Source organism: Fonsecaea monophora, assembly GCF_001642475.1.
Source record: "Fonsecaea monophora strain CBS 269.37 chromosome Unknown Scaff1, whole genome shotgun sequence".
In the NCBI taxonomy this organism is placed as follows: domain Eukaryota; kingdom Fungi; phylum Ascomycota; class Eurotiomycetes; order Chaetothyriales; family Herpotrichiellaceae; genus Fonsecaea; species Fonsecaea monophora.
In genome coordinates this window covers 1,047,098-1,067,312 of record NW_019173932.1, presented here as the reverse complement: position 1 = coordinate 1,067,312, position 20,215 = coordinate 1,047,098, and the positions used below count along the sequence as shown (strand labels likewise).

Sequence of the window (20,215 nt, the reverse complement as noted above, 5' to 3'; positions counted from 1 at the left end):
ACTTCTCTGTGATCGTTACGGGTGACCAGGGATATAACCCGACCATCCCTCACAATGTCCCGTACCGGCAACTGTATATGAGTCCAGGCATCCATCAAACGTCTTTCTGTGAATAAAGACCCTCACTTGTCAATCACATCACTCGTTCAGTATCATTGGCGATCCCAACACTTGACTTTTCACTTCCACATCCAATACCAAACCATTCAACCACCCAAATACGAGTCCTCCCCTTCCTCCTGCTGCTAGAGACAAACTTCCAGACGTTTTCACACTCAGTCACTGACCCGACCTTGGCCCTTGGATGTCTGATAGGCGCCGCAGAAGCCACGACGAGTACAAACGTGAACCGATTGTCATTGAAAGAAGCCCTCAGGTGCGTACTTACCGCATCGTGCGAACGACCTCACCGGAGAGAGAGCGGCTGACGTCTGGATCCAAGCTCTACAACCTCTTCCGGACTCGCACCAAGAGAGTCCATATCATTGAAGAAGTCCCCGTTCGAAGTCGACGGCCAGAGCGCCGTAGCTGGAGTCCTCCACGCCCGCCTCCTTCGCCTCCTCGAGGCCCATATCACACCATGTCGTCCAACCTGGAAGACAACATCTTCACCCCTCTGCCGCCCAAGCTGCCACCGAAGACGACCAAGCCTCACAAGGAGGATGACCCAATCGAGTATGTCGTGGAGAAACGGTCTCCGCGGCACCACAAGGTCAAGGTCATCCATGAGCCTGCCGACGATGAGGACGCCCATCCAAAGGTGGAAAGTCCCTCTCCACCACGAAAGCGCGACAGCGGCAAGTACTATATGACTGGAGCACGCATAGACGATGATCACGACGGCGCACGACGGGAATATGTGCGTGTGCGCCCCGATCCGGAAGTCCAGAGGCTGCGTGATGATCTAGAGCGAGAAGAGCGTAAGCGACGACAGGCAGAGCTGACTGCCGCCGCTGCCAAAGAAAAGGCCGATCGACTCAAGGCCGACCTTGAGTTGGAAAAGCGCCAGAGGTCTCTGGAGAAGCGTGAAAGAGACCTTGCCGAGCGCGAAACCCGTCTGCACCAGGAGGAGCGAGAGCATTTCGTGGAGACTCGACGACCACGAGACCACCAAGGCGTCGTGGTGCACAACCCGACTGCTGTGGTGCCTGCTCGTGAAACAAACCGATCGGCTCTCGACCGGGCTCGAGAAGACTACGACCATCTCCGCACCCAACAAGCTCGAGAGGAACGACGACCAGGGACCGGGGATAGACGCCCACGACGACAAAGTATCATCATCGTCGACGATGAGCATGATCGAGATCGAGACAGGAGACAACGACGATAGAAGGCCTTGGGAAGGAATGTATAGTGAACGGGAGTCGGGGCACCCAACGGGCAGGATACATAGATACGGAGGTTATTGCTGCAAAGCAGGGAAAGGAGGAACGGCGTTCCAGGAGGTTTTCAAAGAGATACATATATCATTCTTGGGCTGAAGGGAAGGTCTGCGCCAGCAACACATTTTGTGCCACGAAGAGATTCCGAATTTTTGTCATTCGCTAAGACCCGCCCACGGCACAGGGCTATTCTTTTGTATCGGTGGGCCTCGATGAAGAATTGTGAGGAAGAGTATGGGATCAAAGAGATATGGATGTCATCAAAACAGTCTTAAATAGATTATCAGAATACCGATCGAGGGCCCTCTTTTTCTCTTCGACAGATCTACTCTTCCTCAACAGCCCACCTCGGTATCGCTGGAGGGATGTCGTCCAGTCTCCACCAGGACGGTCAGAACACCTGGTGGCGCTTGGGAGTCGCGGGCCTGGAGATGTGACCCATTGAACCAGTCGGGTGTGCTGGCTACAATGCATCCCACGGTCCAGACTAGAATTGGGCGCCGATCACTTAGAGATCCCAGTTGCCCTGTTGTACCTATGAGATCGGAGCGATAGGGTGGTAGGGCAGCATGGAAGGGGGTTGTCGCTGACGCAGAGGCTACCCATCTTCAAGAGATGCGCACGAGATATCGAGTGTCAAGCTGCGGTAGTGTGTCCTTGTAAAATGTGGAAATGTGTGCGAAGGAGCAAGGCGCCAACCCCGGATGGATCCTCAGGCTGCGCAAAAAGTTCTAGATTTCTTGCCTCTGCCTTTGGAGGGCGCGTGACACGTCGAATCCTTTTTGGGGCAGAGATGGTGGTAATACGAGGTATACGCATGCTATGCTTTGCCACACGCACACGCACAAATACTTGTATGAGAACTACTTGTACAAAGTGAGAAGCTGTAGTACCTCCTTACAATCTTCCTTGTCATAGGAGATTGTGTCTTACGGCTTAACGGTCGGTTGGTCTGCGATACATACCACCAGGATCTCACTACAACATCCCCCCGCGCGCACGCCAAATCGTCCCTCCACCATTTGCCAAAACACCCTTGAGCTCCTGATAATACCAGACCTGTCCCCTTGTGCCGACGCAAGGCCTGGTTGTTTCTACTTTGGTCGTGACCTCAGGGTCTGTGAATGGCGACGCTTCCTTGTTCCCGAGCTCCGCGCCTTATTCATCCTGGTCTCAGCCGTGCTCAGCACATCCAAGGGTCAAAGTCAAAGCCCAAGCTGCACCTTGTCCCGCCTTTCGCCCACTTGAGTTCCTCTGCTCTCATTACGTGTTGCGCTTGCCGGCAACCCTCGTTTTACTGAAGCTCGCAAAGCAGTTCCCATCTCCATTTCGCAACCCTACGCCAGGCATCGAACAGCGCCGCCCAGGGGAGCACAATCTTTCCTTCACCTTTTGACACGAGCTCGACCATGTGGCGGAATACTTGCCGCCCATTCCAGATACCATCAGCGGCACGCGTCTCTCCACCCATGATTGAGGTGGGGTGACTGAAGGAAGGACGGAAAAGAAAACCAAACACCATCTACATACGTGACGAATACCATGGGTAGTCCAGAGCAGCAAGGGGGTCAGAAAGAGGAGGCTGCCGGCATGGCTTCGGCGTCGTCGTCGCTACCCAAACTACCTGCCCCTCCGGAGCCTGAGAACGACAAAGGCATCATACCTTCGATCAAGAGCCCGTCGTTGGAAGGGCTCGACGATCTCACGCCGGAGAACATCGACATTTTCAAGCTGGAGCCTGTCGCAGCACTGAAATTGCTATGTCGCAATATCGACAACCTCGTCCAAATGATCGGCGATGTCCCTCCCACGCCGCCGGCGCGGAGTCGAGGAGGGTCACCCGCTCGAAGTCTCTCGAGGCTGCGCGAGTCAATGACACCGGAGACTGCCGCCACGCAAACTCCCAAGAAGGAAACCACCAAGCTGCGGCCACCGGAGTCGGCTTCCCATCAAGAACATATCGATGGAGTGCTCTTTGTGAAGACTCCTATAGGCTCACCTGAAGCACACGAGCATGAACCCACGGCGGCGGCACATATTATCGGGGCCAACGCCCAGCCTCTGTACATTCAGCATGGAGCTCTCGCGCGGAAGTTTTACTCAAAACGACCACCTCCCATTTCTACTGAGGATTATCTCATGCGCATGCACAAATACTGTCCCATGTCGACGGCGGTTTATCTGGCGAGCTCGCTCTACATCACGCGATTGGCGGTACAAGAGAAGATCTTGCCCGTCACTCCACGGAATGTGCATCGTTTGCTGTTGGCTACACTGCGAGTTGCCATGAAGGCACTCGAAGACCTCTCATGGCCTCACGCTCGCTTTAGCAAGGTGGGCGGGGTGTCAGAGGGCGAACTAGGCCGGCTGGAAATCACCTTTTGCTACTTGATCGACTTCAGCTTGAAAGTGGATGCCGAGATGTTGCAACACGAGGCTGAGAACCTATGTCGAAACAATCGGTACGAGACGGTCCTGCTTGATTATACTCTGGGTCCGCTCGAACTGCGAATGCCGGAAAACGGGGATAGGAAGTCGAGAGGCGCGGAGAAAAGAAAGGCGAGCAGCACCTTGCCCAGTAGACCTGTTGTCCAAGTAGGTACAGGCATTGAAGTGTTGGGTCAGTCGTGAGCGACCGTCCAGCGAAAAAGTTTGGGAAATTTGTCGACGGGTTACTCTGTCTGGAGGCATGTGTTTGATCGTCGACAATGTGTGAGTGACGATCGAGTCTGTGTCTGGGAGGCAACATGTTACATTTTTCATGGGGCGACAAACCCCCATTGATAGGATTAAATCCGGGAAAGGAAGCCAGCTGGGAGAAACAAAGAGATAAGGCAGCTGGGCAGGCAGGCATATGAATGAATTGAAAAGCGAGCGACACGAAACTAGCGAGGTAGTTGATTCTCGGAGGCACCAGCACTGGCCTTTTTCAGTAATGACTATTTGTTTGACGTACTTACTGTCTGGGAGTTGAAGTGCGGGTGCGTTTGTCGACGAGGTACACTGTACATACTTGAACTTGTACTTGTATCATGTGGTCAGATATTGACGTTTCACGCATCATGGCTGTCGTGCAACGTGCAACGTACAAGGCGTGTGTTGTGTACCTCTTATGTCCATACTTGCAAATGCTGTGCTCCGCCCAGAAGTTGTCTACAGGTATGCACGCACACGAGAGCGAAACTCAAGCACAAGAGCCGAGAACCTCGTAGATGCTCAAGGACCGAGTATAGGAGTCGAATGCCTTTGTCCTCCTCTTCTAGTCTGTCCTCGGTATGGCCGAGGCAATATTTATCCCTGGTCCCTGGTCCAACACCCTTGCTTGTAGGAGAGGCTTGGCTGCGGAGTTGGTCATAGCAGAATTCTGTCGGCGCTGGCAACACCGACAACTGACGGGGAGAAAAAGACTCTTGTGCGAGTAGCATCCTTGTGATGCGGCGCATTCTGTCGTCGGCAATTGACCGTGGGTTACAATGAGAATGTGCAAAGTTGCGCATTTGCCCGCTTTGCCCGCCCTCTTGGTTTTTTCTTGGTCTTGAACTCTTGTCGAGTCTTGGTTCAAGTCTTGGTGTCCCATCGTTCTCGGTGCATGTCCGTCCGAACGCTTGTGTTTTCGACCCTACGTTGAACAGACCACAAGGAACACAAACAATAATGAGCCTGATTGGCGAACAAGCAACACCATCCAATAATCCGGCAATTGATCGGTGACATCTGGGGATCTTCGGTCGTGCACCCTCTGCTCACCTGCATCCTCTGAACTGTCCCTAGTTCGTCTTAGATCCCGGATTTTCATGTTGTGCGATACTACCTTGCGAAAATCGGGGTGGAGCAAAAATCAAAGAGGCAAAACCGTCGCCCCTCATCGCCCTCAGCACATCGAGGCACACAGACAGGTAGATGGAGAAGGATGGAAGACAGCTTGAGAGCTCAGTGGAACCACAGGCGGCGGATGGCGAACCCATTTGTCGTGACAATGACCGGGCCAACCAGTGACCAGCAAGAGAGAGGAAAAGACAATACCTGATCTGATTGCGGTGCGGTGCGGTGGATATGCATCTCGGGAGTTCCCCAGGACTCAGAACTCATCATCCCAGGATTTCCCAGGGGGATCCTCAGGGACCCGCGTGACTGGTCCTCTGACCAGATTTTCTCACGCCAATGTCCAGATCAGCAAAAATTCCCACTTGCTTCTACCTCCTCACGAATCTGGCAAGGGCGAACAGAAAACCTGATCCTGCGTCGACGCGCGCGTGCCGCAAGATTCCCCCAGACCAGAGGAATTGCCCTTTTTTCTTTACCCCAGAAAGCAGTGTAACGTGGGATCTTCGTTAACACACCATCCCCCCCGCAGAAGACCTGGACCAGGGGATATAAAGAGAAGCTGGTCGGCTGATCAGTGGGGAGGTTGGGAGAGTTGTCCTAGTTATACTGGGTCAACTCATAATTTTTTTTTTTCACCTGCTTATTGTTGGCCTTTTACTCTGTCCTTGTTCACCATATCTGGTCAGCAGGATTGTCTGGGACTTTATGAGCGGAGCTGCCAGCCAGTCACTGTCCATTCACCTCCATCTCTAACCACACTCAACTCCACAACCTCTTTAACTTTGTTCGATTGACGCGATCACAGCGCAAGGTAAAATACACGCTGAGGCGCGTTTTTTCAATCATGTCGGAAAAGGCGGTCGAGGAGAATGTCATCTCCTCTCAACCTTCCCACGGCGCCCCGGAGCAGGTCCGAGGGGATGACATAGAGCACCAGAAAACCTTTGACGATGTCATCCACAATGCTCAGAGAGCGACGGAAAAGGAGCACAAGATGACCTTGTGGCAAGGCATCAAGCTCTATCCGAAAGCCGTTGGGTGGAGCATCTTGATCTCGACCTGCATTGCCATGGAGGGATACGATGTGTGTCTGTTGAGCAATTTCTGTGAGTGATCTAGTGCCTGGAAACCCAAGATTCCCGACTTTCCTTTGCTTTCTGACCGTTGTCTTGACAGACGCGTTCCCTCAGTTCCAGAAGAAGTACGGCGAACAACTGCCCGACGGAAGTTATCAAATCCCGGCTCCGTGGCAGGCAGGTCTTAGCAACGGTGCCAATGTCGGCGAAATAATTGGCCTTATGATCAACGGCTTGGTTTGCGAGCGTTTTGGCTACCGATACACCCTCATCGCTTGCCTGGCCCTCGTTGCCATTTACACGGCGGTCTTCTTCACAGCACAGACTGTGGTCGCTCTCCAGGTCGCAGAGATCCTCTGTGGAATACCTTGGGGCATGTTCCAAGTCGCAAGTAAGTTTTTCCGGCCGCAACGTATGAGGTGTTATTGGGAACTCATTGAGCCCCCCCCGCCGATATCCACACCACTACGTATCGAACCTCCTATGTCTCGAAAACACACCTACTAACTCTGTACGTGCCTAGCCATCACCTATGCATCCGAGGTGTGTCCAGTGGCGCTCCGAGGGTATCTTACGACCTATGTAAACTTCTGCTGGGGACTGGGACAGGTGATCGGGATTGGGGTCATTAAGTCGATGCTCCCTCGCGACGATCAATGGTCATACCGCATACCTTATGCGATCCAGTGGGTGTGGCCGGCGCCACTGATAATTGGAATCTTCCTCGCACCAGAATCGCCATGGTGGCTTGTGCGCAAGGGGCGACTCGACGACGCCAAAAGAGCACTTCTTCGATTGACTTCACTCAACCGCGAAACCGATTTCGATGCCGATGAAACCATTGCGATGATGGTCCATACAACCGCTCTGGAAGAAAAGATCACGGCGGGTGCCACGTACTGGGATTGCTTCAAAGGCACCGACTTGCGACGGACCGAGATTGTGTGCATGGTCTGGGCGATCCAGAACCTGTCCGGCAATTCTTTCTCTGGATACTCGACATATTTTCTTGAACAAGCGGGTCTGGCCACGAGCAAATCCTATGACTTTGCCCTCGGACAGTACGGAATCAACATGGGAGGAGTTTTCGGTGCCTGGTTCTTGATGAGTCGGGGCATCGGACGACGATCCCTCTACCTCTACGGACTCTGTGGATTGTTCTCCATGCTGCTCATCATGGGATTTTTGGGGCTGGTTCCTGATTCCCACCGAGACTCGGCGGCGTTGGCTACTGGATCGATCATGCTGGTCTGGGCACTCTGCTACCAACTTACGGTGGGCACGGTTTGCTATTCTCTGGTTGCGGAGCTCTCCACCCGCCGTCTGCAGATCAAGACTGTCGTACTGGGGCGCAACCTGTACAACGTCGTCGGAATTATCTGTTCCGTCTTGACACCGTACATGCTCAACCCCGGTGAATGGAACTGGAGCAACTACGCAGGCTTCTTCTGGGCGGGGATCTGCTTCTGCTGCATCATCTACACATACTTCCGTGTGCCAGAGCCGGCGGGTCGCAGTTTTGCAGAACTGGATCTCTTGTTCGAGAGGGGTGTCAGTGCACGAAAGTTTGCGAGCACCCACATCGACGTCTTTGAGGATTCTGTGGTCCAAGAAACTGTGGAGGGGACGGGCACCTTGCGAAACTATGAGAACAAGAGGGGAAGCCTCGTGCATGGAGTCAAGGGAGAAGAGACGATGCCTCCGAGGCAATTGATTTGAGGGCATGAAGTATGGTAATGACCGAACGAAGGCTGGAAGTGGCCTTTCACAATGCAGTAACCACAAGGCTAGCCATTTCTGGCCTTCAACGATGGTTACATACGTGGGACATACGTTGGTACATAGGAAGTGCCTCGTACATATTGTACTGTGTTCATACAAGAATTGAATCTATATCCAGCGCACTTGATATTCAGCTTTGCCGCGCCAAATTGAAGACTGCATACCTCCCACTCACCTGTACCTTGGTTGTTCATGGTCAGGGTCCTCCTGGCTATCTCTACCATTGACTCCTTTACAGTATTTGATATTCTGCCCACAGGTGAAGAGCTGTTTCTTCTAGCCTAGCCTGGGAGAGAAAGACCTGGCAATTTACGCCCACCCACTCACCTCACCATCCTTCCGCAACATATTAATCCACACTCTCAATTGATATCCATCTCCCTCGCTTTTGCCGAGGACACCGCCCAGTTCTCCACGTCACGCATACCACTTGGCCACTCTTCAAGCCGCGACCTGCCATTCGGTCTCTGGGATTTCCGAGTCGACAGACAGACAGGCCTGGCGTTTGTGGCTCGGCTTTGTATATGGATCGTTCGATCACAAGACATGGAGCAAAGCCTTGGCTAACAGCGTTCTGCGTGTCCGGTTCAGCCGCCTAGCACTCCACCGATGCGGGACATTATATCGCCGAGAAGATAGTGTGGGTGGTGGTAATGGGCTTCTGCCAGCCGACACTGGAGTGGGTAGTGGTCGTCAAAGCAAGCAAGCAGGCAAGAATACCAAGCCCACATGACATGATCTGTCCTTGTACCAGGAAGTATTGGCACACGCACCGCACACCAACTTGGCCGCAGCCGACCTGCGGCGGACATGACGAGAGTCCACAATAATAGGCACCTGTTCGGACAGGACAGCGGAGCTTGTACTCGGTACTACTGGGTACCTCGTACTCCAGAATCCCGGCGACTTTTCGTTGCCTACAAATACAAAGGCATTGGACTCGGCGCACGGATTGCAAAAGCATAATTCGAGTTCGGCCTTTTTGTGTTCGTCCCGGTTGACTCGGTCTCGCCGTCGAAGGATCTCGTCCCCGTAGCCAGCCACTCTTCTACGGTTCGGGCTGGAAACGAGGCCGACCTGGAACAGACCTGCGTGCCTGCATCGCAACATCATCGAGGCAGAAAAGTGCTGCGGCGTCAGAGTGGAGAGGGAATGGCCTGGGGTCGTGGCCAAGCTTCTACGAGGTACCTACTCATCCCTACTTGTACAAGTTCGAAGCAAAAGTACGGGAACTATTCGGCATCTAGTCCGGAACTGCTCTCCCCCGACGACCTACGAGTAGAAATCCGCCTCGCCGGCCACGGCGGGGGCCGTTCACTAGATCCTTATGAGGATGGCGTTTGAAAAAGAGGTTTGAGTTATAGTAATTGCCCCACACAGACACCTCCCCCCCCCACCCCTCCTCGTCCCGCTCGACAGCTTTACCTTGCAATTGTCAACGGCCTCGAGTCTGGTCGGCTCTGGTCGACGATATCTTGAGCGCTTACAATACCTCTTAGCTGCTTTCTTGTGATATGACTACGTGTTTCCCGTCGAGAGGAGAATCGAGCTCGATCACTGAAATACTCGAACTCGAGGTAGAATTCTCGAATATATATATATATCAAGTGTACTTGTACAGAGACGGACGATTTACTTCATTTCATAATTTTACAGACACCAGCAAAAAGGGAGACAGAAAATGAACAGACAGAACAGAACTACCTGCAGAAAAAGGGGAGAAGGGATGCAAAAACACGAGGTCGTCGCCGGCAGAATATGCAACCTCCCGGACAAAGACAAGATCGATCCCGCGTTGGCAGAGCGGTGTCACTCAATCGAAAATGGGTGTTTCGGTCATCCTGTCGTGATTCTCCACGTCGGCGGCGGGGAAGGGACTGGCACTGACGAGGTCATGTTTTTGATAGTACTCCCCCCCCCTCTCCCGGGCTCTTTTCTTTACTTTTTCTTACAAACGTCCACGACCTCCTCCCCCTCAGCCTCATATGCACAAACGAGAAAGACAAATGAATGAGTGACTGACTGGCTAACTTGTCCAACCCGTCCGTCCCGGCGGAATCTCTACAGATAAGATCATTCAACGGCAAGGGCCTCGATAAGCGCGTCCGAAAACCTTCCCTCCGCCGTAAATACCTCCCCATCCACCCGAGTCCGGCCCACGCCGAGGCCAGCAACGTCACCCTATACCTCTCGCCCCAGAATGCGCAGATGCCGCGCCGCTCGTGGATCAACGCGGCGGACCCGCAGACGGCAGACTGGCGGATCCTGCAGCCCTACTGGGCTAGGGGGAGACAGGTGTGCCTCACCAAAGCATCGCGCGCGGACTTACTGCAGTACATGGTCGATTGTAATTTTGGGCCGATTCCATCGCCGGTGGGGACGATGTCGACAATTCGGATGTCAAAGCAAGAGCGGGAGCGGGAGAGATCGCTGACGCCGTTGTTGTCGAAGATGGACATGGAAATGGAGTCGGAGTCAGCGGCAGCATCGCTAGGCCTATTGCTCCCTACGCCTCCTCCCTCACCAACACCGACACGGACACCGGGTCGAGACTTGCCCACGTACGCCAACGTCTACAACATCACCAGCTCTTCGAGAGTAACACAGAACACACCTCCCCCCAACCTCAGCCAGTCGACCCAGACGATCAGCTATCCGCATACACCTCAACCTCCATCTCCATCCAGATATGTACCATTCACTACACCCTCGCCTCTACCCACCTCTCGCGCGGCTCCATATCCACCTCAAAAGCGCCTCCAGAGCCACGTGGTATCGTTCCATCCCATGCCCATGCCGGGCGCATACCCAGAGCCAACATCCACCGCGACTCGCACGATTCGAGGAGATACGCAACCCGTTCGCGCGACGAGATACGACCAACCCTCCTACTACTACAACTACGGGACATCGTACGACAGTGAATCGTTACTCTCGACAACACGCATGACGAGAGCGCCAACGAGGTCGCGGGCACGATCCCAGCAGTCACTCGGTGGCAACCCACGTGCTTTCATCTGCTGGTTCTTCTTCTTCCTGCTCTTGGTGGCCACCGGTATGTGCTGGTACTGGTCCTGGTACTGGTAGAGCAGCGGCACGACAGCTCCAAACTGAATGAGTGAGTGAGTGAGTGATGGACATTCCGTGGCGTGGGCGTGAACGCTGCCTCTCCCGCCGCTCCCATGGAGTTGCCTGATTGCGAAAATAGTATCTTTATATATCCATATACCCGACTCCATTCCCGAAAGAGCCGAAAGGGAAGTGGAGGAACAAGAGGTACAGAATCTTGTGCGATTTTCCCTTCTTTTTTTAAGCGGCATCTGTTTGGGGAGCTGGGTCACCCAAGGCTATCGAACGAATGACTGACAGAATGAATGAACAATGAATATGAACGGCGTTCCCACCGTGGTGAAAGGCTCTGATAGGGTTGATTGGCGACACACATGATAACATGATACATGTATATCTCTGCATATATCTGCATATATCTGCATATGTCTATGGAAATAGATATATAACATGTAATACATTTTTGGTCATCGACATTCCATCACTTCCCGTCTCGTCCAAAATGGACCACACTAGACTGGACTGGCCCAGGCTTGGCTTGGCTTGCCTAGACAACCTCACGCGGCGTGTGGAATACACACTGTACCGTATGGAGGTTGACTTGCACTATTATGTATCTACACTGTCTACAATAGTCCACGGGAAAACTGTTCTCCTGTGGTCCCCACAAACGTAATACATACAGGGGATATAGGGTAAACCGAATACTGGTAGATGAGTGGTCAATGAAACAAAGTGACCTACCTAGGCAGGATACATAAGGTACACTGGACCTCCTCAACCGGCGTGCAAAAGGGACTTGGTAGCGGAAGAAAGAGAAAGAGAGAAAAAGAAACATGTTGATACGGGGAAAGTCATGGCCCTGCTCTGCTACGTTTGGACCAAGAAGATCGTATCATTGAAGAGCCCAAATAACCAACCAGCTCTAAATAACCAGCTCTAAATAACCAGCTCCAAAAGCTCTATCTCTCCATCATTTTTTAAACATCCCTCGCATACCGAGTTCCTTCCGTTGAAACGCCAGATCCAATGTTGCACACGTTTTCTTCATCACGATTCACGGCTTCACCGTGACCCCCAGGGCCTGACACGCCTTCTTCCAGTAGGCAATCCTATCGTCGTCGACGGTCGTCTGCACGCATCCGGTGATGAAGGCGTCCTCCCAATTCTTCTGGCCGCCCTGGCGGACCAGCTTCTTCTGGGCGTCGGTGCAGTGGGTACCGTAGTACCACGCGGCGGCGGCGAAGGAGTACTTGTCCGGCTGGACGAGGGCGAGGACCTGGTCTGCCTGGGCGCCGGTGAGGGAAGTCCCTGCGGCCGGGGGAGGCGCGATGGCGGCGACTTTGGCCTGCAGCTCCGGGATCGAGTTGGCGTACTGCTGCACAAAGGTCGGGGACATCATGGAGCGGGTGCCCTGGCCCGGCCGGCCCGGCGCGGGGAAGTGGTTGCGGTTGTACTTGAACTGGCCGCTCTCGTAGACCATCCAGGAGAGCAGCGCGGCCTGTTCGGGCGCCGTGGTGACGTTGTACTCGGCAAAGCCGTCAACGAGGGCCTGCACAACGGGCAGCGACGACACGGCACATTCGTTCGGGTACGTGGCGCCGTCGCACGTGTTGGAGTCGGGGGCGATGTACAGCAGCTGGCGAACGGGGTCGGGGGGTCCAGCGGCGTTCGAATTGGAATTGGAGTTGTCGCGCTGGTGGTGGAGATGGGCGGGAAAGTTCTTAGATGGGGACGCCGCCGCTAGGGTGGTGGAAGCCACTGCGGCGGTGAACGAGAGAAGACTGATCAAGGATATCATCTTTGAGGGGTGGTCTAGTACGTGGCTGGCTGGGGTGGTCGACGTCTTGGCTCGTTTTTTGGATTCTGCGTCAAGAAAAGGAATATGTGAGGGTTATATTGAACACGGAGGATGAGTGAGGAAAGGCGATCAAGGTTAGAAAGGGGGAGAAGGAGAGAAAGACTTTCACCGCAATAGAAGCAGATACAAAGAATATTTCGGGTGACAAGAAGCCCGACGAGCAGAACAAAAGGTTGACAGAAATAGATAAATAAAACAGTGAAATAACTGATCAAGATCGAAGAAATGGAAGAGCGCAGTTACGACAAAGAATACCAGACAACAGACGACAGAAGGACGACAACAAGGCGGCTACAACGAAAAGAAGGCGTCCAAACAAACAAAGCGACCACAGCAGCTCATCTTCAGAGAAACTCTTCTGCAGGCTCAAAAAACCCGACGAGTTGAACATGAGCTGCGGTGACTAGAATACACAGGCGGTTTCAGAAACACGAGATCAAGATCCAAAGCAGCCGCGAATTGGCTCAGAGACGTCCGTCGACTTTCAAACGAGGCTGGCATCAAAGTGTTTCATCTTACAACCAATCACAAGTGGCAGACAAATTCAGCTGAGGCCGTACAACAAAAATCCATATTTCAGTCTCAACATCTAACAAAATTGCATCAATACTTTTTCGCCTTTTCCTCCTTTTCCCAAGACCAGACCGGGTATCATCATTATGTCCATCACCTTTGTCCTTTTACTGTCCAAGTCCCTTCAACCGTAAATGCCCCAATTCGACAACGCCATCTGTATTGGCTCAAGCAGCAAACACCTCTTTACATACTGATCAGACCTTACTCATCGTCTTCGGCCTCAGCATCCTCATCCTGTCCGTCGTTGTCTTCGCTTTCCATCACCCTGTCGGCATGCTTCTCATCGAGAGTGTACTGGAGGAGGCCAGTGTCGACGTGGTTGCCGTCGGTCATGGGGCTTTCGTCGTCTTCCTGCTTGACCTCCGCCTCCTTGTTTGACCTTCTGCTCCTCCTCTGTTGCCGGGGACGCTGACTCGGCGGAGCGGGTTCGAAACCCACCAGCCAGAACTCCCCTTTATTCTTCCCTTCTCTCACAATGCCTTCACTGATAGCCCACTGCTGGAGACCGTCGTCAATCACTTCGTCCTCGCTCTTCCGATGGTCCTTTTCAAAGTGTCTACCAACATGTTCCATCCTCTCATCCCAGCCAAGAGACTCTTTGCCGTCAGCAAACTTCTTGCCACAAAATCCGCATTTGGACTTTTGAGGCCCCTTGCGGCGGTCAACCCAGCAGCGAGCGCGTATCACTTCAAGCTCTGCCTCGAAGTTTTCTCGATCTTTCTTTGGCACGCTGCTCTCGGCCCTCTTGCTCCCGCTCCAGGGGGCATGCATGCGACGACAGTGCTGGGTGAAGAGGTCCTTGCGATTGAAGTCGTTAAACCCCCTGTGCTGAGTCCGCGCCGCCTTTGGTGAGCAAGTGCCCATATCGCACCGGTAGTAACCAAGCTGGATGTGTTGAGAATTGACATGTCGTTTCCACTCATTTTTGTTGCCGAACATGGCGCAGCAGCCGTAGTGGTGGAAGGCGCAAGGAAAATGCTTCGAGTCCGATTCGTCTTTGTTAACTGCCAGAGCCTTCTTCTTGATCTTGGAACGTGACCTGCCATTGTGTGATGTGTCGACGACCTGAGCAGACTTCTGCACGCGAGCTTTGGGATCAATGACTGCTGTTGGACGCCGTGGTCCACGTAGAGAGTGGCGACGAGCGGTCCCGCCCTGCCCGCGGGTGGTAGATCCTCTGGGACGGAAGTCGGAGTCGGTATCGGTCTCATTCATCTCAGAGTCCTCCTCTTCATCTTTCATAAATTCATCATCGTGAACTGGTTGGTCTGGTCCCGAGTCAGGAGGACTAAGAAGCTGTGCCGATAGCTCTATCCCCGAGGGAAAGTCGATCCTGGAGTGGAATGCCTCCCTGGCATCGACCGGCTCGTCGTCTTGTTCTGGATCCGGCGTGACCTGGAGTTGTCTCATGCTGGGGATAGTGTGGGTGGCTGGGACAGGCGTGGAAGGATGGGGTGACATCAAGAGGGGTTGTGAGGTCCAGCTCTGGCTCGCGACTGAAGACGTCGCCAAAGGAGTGGCGTAGAATCCCTGTGGTGAGGGAGTCATGGGAACGATGAGGGAGTTCCGAGTTGCATCTGGACTGAGAGCATAGTCGCTCCCCGACGAATCGCTGTTGCTGGAGAGAGCAAACCCAAAAGGGTCCGTGGGAGACAGATGACGTTGGTGACGGCCTTGTTCAAATTCGTGACGGAAAAGGCCCAAGCCATCCAGTTGTGGCAGGGCTCTGGGTGCATCATCCCACATGGGCCGGTGGCTAAAGCCCTGAGCGAGTTGGTCGTACGAGATACAGGAGTTTTGAAACCCGCCAGGTCTTTGGCAGTGAGCATTCATGTCATACAGAGGGAAGGTATCAAGGAGGGGATTGATGGTGTGAAATTCTCCGGGGATGGACCAAAACTGTGTGGGAGTGCCATGGTCGTCGGCGTCTCCATACCCATAATCTGGGCCCTCGCTCCCAAGTAAATCCTGATAGTGTGAAGGACGATGCATGGTGCACCTAGCCAGAAGACAAGTGGAGGTTGGCTGCAGACTGCAAGGTCCAGTATACGGGAAAACTGACTTGCGTGATGTTCCACCGTCAGTAGAGGTGGTACTGACAGGCAGAGAGAAAGAGAATGGGTGAGGAGGAAAGTTCATGAACCACTGGCATCGGGGAGGACGAGCATTTGGAGTATATGAATAAGATCACACATGTGTGGGTGGGCCACTATCGCCCTGTCCCAGCAGATAAATCAAACTGCAGTCAAGCGAGACGAAAGGGGAGCAGCAACAGCATCACGGAATGAAGGAAAAGCGCATCGACACGAACGTGCGCCATGAACATGGTCTGGAGGGTGGAGGGACAAGGGGGGAGCCTTCGTTGGCCATCCAGTCAAGGCTAGGACTCCGTCTCTTCCAGGAGTCCAAGGACTGCGCAGAGAGCAGAGCCGCATAAGTCAGTACTAAACCTCTTCTCGACTTGCCAGTGACCTTGACAGGGCGATCAGAAAAGGCAAGCTCGAGTCCCTAGTGCCGGAAACGTCGCCATGTCAATGGACCAGGGCATCAAGAGGGACTGACCGCCTCTCGTGCCATTGGCTGACCGGTGTGTCGCAGAACCGACCCCCAAGTCTGCCTTTGACGCCTTCGCCTAACGCTGCCCAAATCCCAGGAACACCGAACTTGTGCAAGTTGTCGCCCACTGCCACCACCGTTTTCTCGCGGCGAGGCGCTGCGGCTTTCCCTTTTGTGGGGAGTAGAGCCTTTAGCCCCCCTGCATGGCCCCGTCACGGCCACAAAACCTCACGAACCACAGACGATACACCATCAAGCCCTTTCTCATCGTGTGGTTGGACAGGTTCACCGTGTGTAGATTTGCTCTCTGGTATTTCGGTGGAAGAGCCCGATCAGCCCACAGCTGAACACCCTAGAGCGAAAATTTTGTGAAGCCCGTCCCTATTCGGGTAATCGCTTTCTTATTCAGTGAGCGAGAGAAGAGGGGCAGCACCTCGATTGGGAAGGGACCAGACACAATATGATTTAAGCGACAGATCTGGATTCTGAGAGGAGGCGCTGGATTAGACGAGGTTGCGACCTGGAGTAAAAGAAGACATGGTGTGGCTCCGCTCGTATTGACCCAGACATCACAAAAGCCCCTCTGATCCGGATAGGCAGGATGAGGGTCAACCAACTCTGGAGGGTCGGCACGATGGGGCCTCGGGGATCCACGCGACGACAAGACGGGGACCAACAAGGTTGGGGGGAAACTTGTAGCGGCCAGCCACGGGCTCCCAGGGTCGACAGAATAGCCCAAACTCAAAAAGATGCCAGATGATGCAGGGGTGGATGCTAAGAATATGACCGTGGCTTGACAGACACGAGAAGATGGCGCAACAACCCTGACTATTGAGACCATTCTGTTAGATGTAGTTTTTGTGGCGGTTCTTGCTTTCGGAAAGTCTTGTCAATGGTGGACTTGGATTTCCCTTGCCGGGCATGAAGGAAAGTGTAATGTCAGGGTGGAAGAAGATAATGTCAGTGACGTGTCACCGCCATCCTCCCCGGGTGCATGCCAGGTTGATGCTGAAAGTCGACTGGCAGGGAGTGGAGCTAGACCTAGCTCGTGAAGGTGTAGGCGAGCAAAAAGGCGATGTAGTGGATATTCTTCGAACAAGGATGAGGAGGAGGAGTTGGTGGTGGTGGACGAAGAGGTTCCAGAGGGACCCAAAGGCGCGTCACAAGCTACTGGCGCAAACGGGAGGGCTAGCTATTGGATTGTCCTTCCCACCGAGTCTTCGTGTCCAGACATGCAGGGGTTTCGGTCTCACAGGGTAAGTGAGGGAGGGCATCTGAAGGAGCTAGACATGCAGCTTGATGTTTTGTTACTCTAGGGCAAGCCAGCCATGGGGGCGGATCGTCATTCGGGACGGCGGGCGCAGGCAACACCGCAGCACAGTAGCACCGTCGCACGCGCAGGACCGATCTTCCCAGCTAAAGCATGAAATGCGAAGCATCTGATAAGAGAATGTTTGTATGCCTTGTCGGAGACGGGATTTGCCAGCAGCCGCCGAGTGAGTGGGTGAGAGAGTGTGCCATGTACTCCGTACAAAAGTGAAACTCCAAAGTGGTCGGGCACTGGGTCGAATGACACCTCCTCGAGTTGAGAGGGTGGCAAATATCAAAACGAGAAGGAGGGAGACGGTCAGGGAACAAAAGTGCGTGTTCGAGGCGACAGAGTTACTTGGGTTCGAGTGTGAGTCAGTGGGTCGACTTTGAGGTTTGAGGGTCTGGCAGTCTGGATAGAGTCAACCACGCGCTCACAAGGTCGATGGGTCAACGAATACCTACACAAAGAGTTGAGTCCAGGTACCAGTTCGTACTGAAGGCGATAGGTAGAGTCTGGTAGTAGTGGATACGGAGGTGGAGACCGGCACATTCTGGACGCCTGGAGGGATGGAAGATGGGAGCTCTGGGAAGACGGGATCGTAGATTAGCGGAGGCATCGTCACAATGACAAACAAGCAGCAGCAGCGGCAAGACCACCAGCACTAAGCACCTCCAACCTGTTGATGAGCAATGGAAAGCCACAGGCGCCCGAAATGGAATAACTATTGTACTTCGTATAGTTGAGATCCTTACCTGTAGCTCCTGGCCTCCAGAGTAGGTAGGTAGCTTCCCAGAGGCTAACCAGATGGGTGACCCCCCGGGGACCCGCCCCCATGATGCCCAAAGTTGTCGAACCAGAGTCAAGTTCCCCATGCGAAAGCCCTGGTGGCCCTTCGACTGCGTTATGTGAGCGCCTGTTTCCACTATTTCTCGTTTCTACTCGTGGCCGCCAAAAGCTACCTAAGCAAACGAGTAAAAAAGCAAAAAGCTCAATGGGAAACGCTCCCCTCTCGTGGGTCTCGGTCCGGATCATGGCTTTCCCCTCCCCTGCTTTCCCCTTTCCTTTCCTTTTCTTTTCTTCGGCGTCTGGCATCCACCTGGAAGTTCCCGCGGCGGATGGGTGGAAAGGACCACACTGCTTCTTGTACCTCGTACTTTGTCTGGGTCTACAAACGAGCACCGCCAACTAGTCATCTGCACCATCATTGACACATGCTCTCTCTTCCCCTAAGAAAATAATTACCTTTCTAGGAAGTTTTCGCAAACATCTAAGCTGACAGACTAAAAGCTTGTGGCCGGGTGGCCTGGTGGCCTTTTGCCTGGGAGCTGCGCTACTTGGTACAGAGTTTGGGCTCTTTTCGCCCATGATCGACGACGCAAGCACGTATTCTCTCTCTGTCATCACTGTGAATTGCCAGCCACTTTGAGCCAATCTAGCCCCCAACAAGTGAAGTTTGTTTTCTGTTCTGACCATGTAATCGTATTGTGCTGATCATCTCATGCTCGCATCGTCATATGGTGAGGTGCCACCACTATTTCATGTCCCGTTTGATTTTCCCCCCAATGGTCCGATCAAAAACCCCGACAGCACCAGACCGTAAACTGAGGCCTGGTGTCCACTTGGAAGAATGTCCACAAGGTCCTCGGATGCTGCAGCATTAGCGTATCGCCCTCAATCCTCGCCTACAAGAAATAGATGGCAACGAATTGTTACCGATTCCAATCGTCTCCCCTTATCTGTCCTTGCTCCCTGGTCTGCCGTTTCAGCAACTCTCCCCTCCAGAACTTCGGACCTGCCATCCGCCGTTGCTACGAAGTACGGTCGCTTGTCCCTTCTGATTGATCAACTGTGCTGCGAGACACCTCAACATTTATTGCGGTGGCGTCTCTCGACTCGGACGCCCACAAAGGAAGAGGAGGAATTGTGGTGTGACCCCCACAATTGGTTGCGACTATCAAAGCCCCGAGCTCTGCTAGACTGGAATTCCAATTCCCTTGTTCCTGGTCATTCGGCTGTCCTGGGTCTTCAGCTCTTCCGAATAATAACATGGGGATGGAGATTGCAGGATTTGAGCGCTGGCGTGGCCGAGAACCTCGACGCTTCCGCAATGATAGCGTCGGCCTAGACTTTCGCCAGTTATGCCCCCCCATGAAGTCAATCACTATTCTTTGTTTCTTCGTCACCACTTTGCTAATTGCGCTTAGCCAAAAGATCTCTCGATAACCCACGTGGTCACCCTTGTCTAGCTGAAGCCTCTTTTCTAGGTATCTCCCCCAGAACCGAAAGGGCCCTCCTCCAAGCCAGCCACCCAAGAGTCGAGTACCCTGTCCCCTGTCTGCCCCTTGGATACCTTCACGGCCTCGGATTCCTGTGAAGAGAGTGCACTAAAGAAAGCGAACACTGAATAGGCTGTAGCATCTTTGTTGTTCGTCCAAAGCCCAAGTTTTTACGTCAACTGTTTCAATTCGCCAATAGAATGAGCCAGGTCACGACCTTCTTCTCAATCACCATCCCCTACGCTTTCACCCAGTTTGGATCGCAGGTCTCCTTTGGACCAACAGCTTCCTTCACCTTCACCAATCCGCTCCTCATGGCGTTTCGCTCTGCGTGATCCATCTGATACAGCTACCCGTTTGAGCCATGCTCTCGCGGTGTTTTGCATCCGTCCCTTACTAATCCGGACTCGCCCAAGTCTAGATCATGTTCCTGGGCTGCATCCCCAACTTACGCCTATTTGGTCAAAGCTGGAGCCCTTTTCGGTGGAGAGCACAATAAT

General features: G+C 53.5%; 6 protein-coding genes across 6 annotated transcripts; 4 read left to right on the top strand and 2 right to left on the bottom strand.

Annotated features, from left to right (window-relative positions):
• Window positions 1-304: 304 nt before the first annotated feature.
• On the top strand, window positions 305-1,330 carry AYO21_00359 (hypothetical protein; the record flags this gene model as incomplete). The annotated part of the gene is made up of 1 exon (XM_022650349.1): window positions 305-1,330. The coding sequence occupies one exon, from the start codon at window positions 305-307 to the stop codon at window positions 1,328-1,330; it is 1,026 nt and encodes a 341-aa protein (XP_022517675.1).
• A 1,594-nt stretch (window positions 1,331-2,924) lies between these two features.
• On the top strand, window positions 2,925-4,013 carry AYO21_00358 (hypothetical protein; the record flags this gene model as incomplete). Its single annotated transcript, XM_022650348.1, has 1 exon — window positions 2,925-4,013. The coding sequence occupies one exon, from the start codon at window positions 2,925-2,927 to the stop codon at window positions 4,011-4,013; it is 1,089 nt and encodes a 362-aa protein (XP_022517674.1).
• A 2,038-nt stretch (window positions 4,014-6,051) lies between these two features.
• AYO21_00357 (hypothetical protein) lies at window positions 6,052-8,002 on the top strand (the record flags this gene model as incomplete). Its single annotated transcript, XM_022650347.1, has 3 exons — window positions 6,052-6,313; window positions 6,384-6,674; window positions 6,807-8,002. 3 exons carry the CDS (start codon window positions 6,052-6,054, stop codon window positions 8,000-8,002), a joined length of 1,749 nt encoding a protein of 582 aa, XP_022517673.1.
• A 2,271-nt stretch (window positions 8,003-10,273) lies between these two features.
• On the top strand, window positions 10,274-11,152 carry AYO21_00356 (hypothetical protein; the record flags this gene model as incomplete). The annotated part of the gene is made up of 1 exon (XM_022650346.1): window positions 10,274-11,152. The coding sequence occupies one exon, from the start codon at window positions 10,274-10,276 to the stop codon at window positions 11,150-11,152; it is 879 nt and encodes a 292-aa protein (XP_022517672.1).
• A 1,039-nt stretch (window positions 11,153-12,191) lies between these two features.
• Window positions 12,192-12,935, bottom strand: AYO21_00355 (hypothetical protein; the record flags this gene model as incomplete). The annotated part of the gene is made up of 1 exon (XM_022650345.1): window positions 12,192-12,935. One exon carries the CDS (start codon window positions 12,933-12,935, stop codon window positions 12,192-12,194), a length of 744 nt encoding a protein of 247 aa, XP_022517671.1.
• An 837-nt stretch (window positions 12,936-13,772) lies between these two features.
• On the bottom strand, window positions 13,773-15,563 carry AYO21_00354 (hypothetical protein; the record flags this gene model as incomplete). The annotated part of the gene is made up of 1 exon (XM_022650344.1): window positions 13,773-15,563. One exon carries the CDS (start codon window positions 15,561-15,563, stop codon window positions 13,773-13,775), a length of 1,791 nt encoding a protein of 596 aa, XP_022517670.1.
• Between the last annotated feature and the right edge of the window lie 4,652 nt (window positions 15,564-20,215).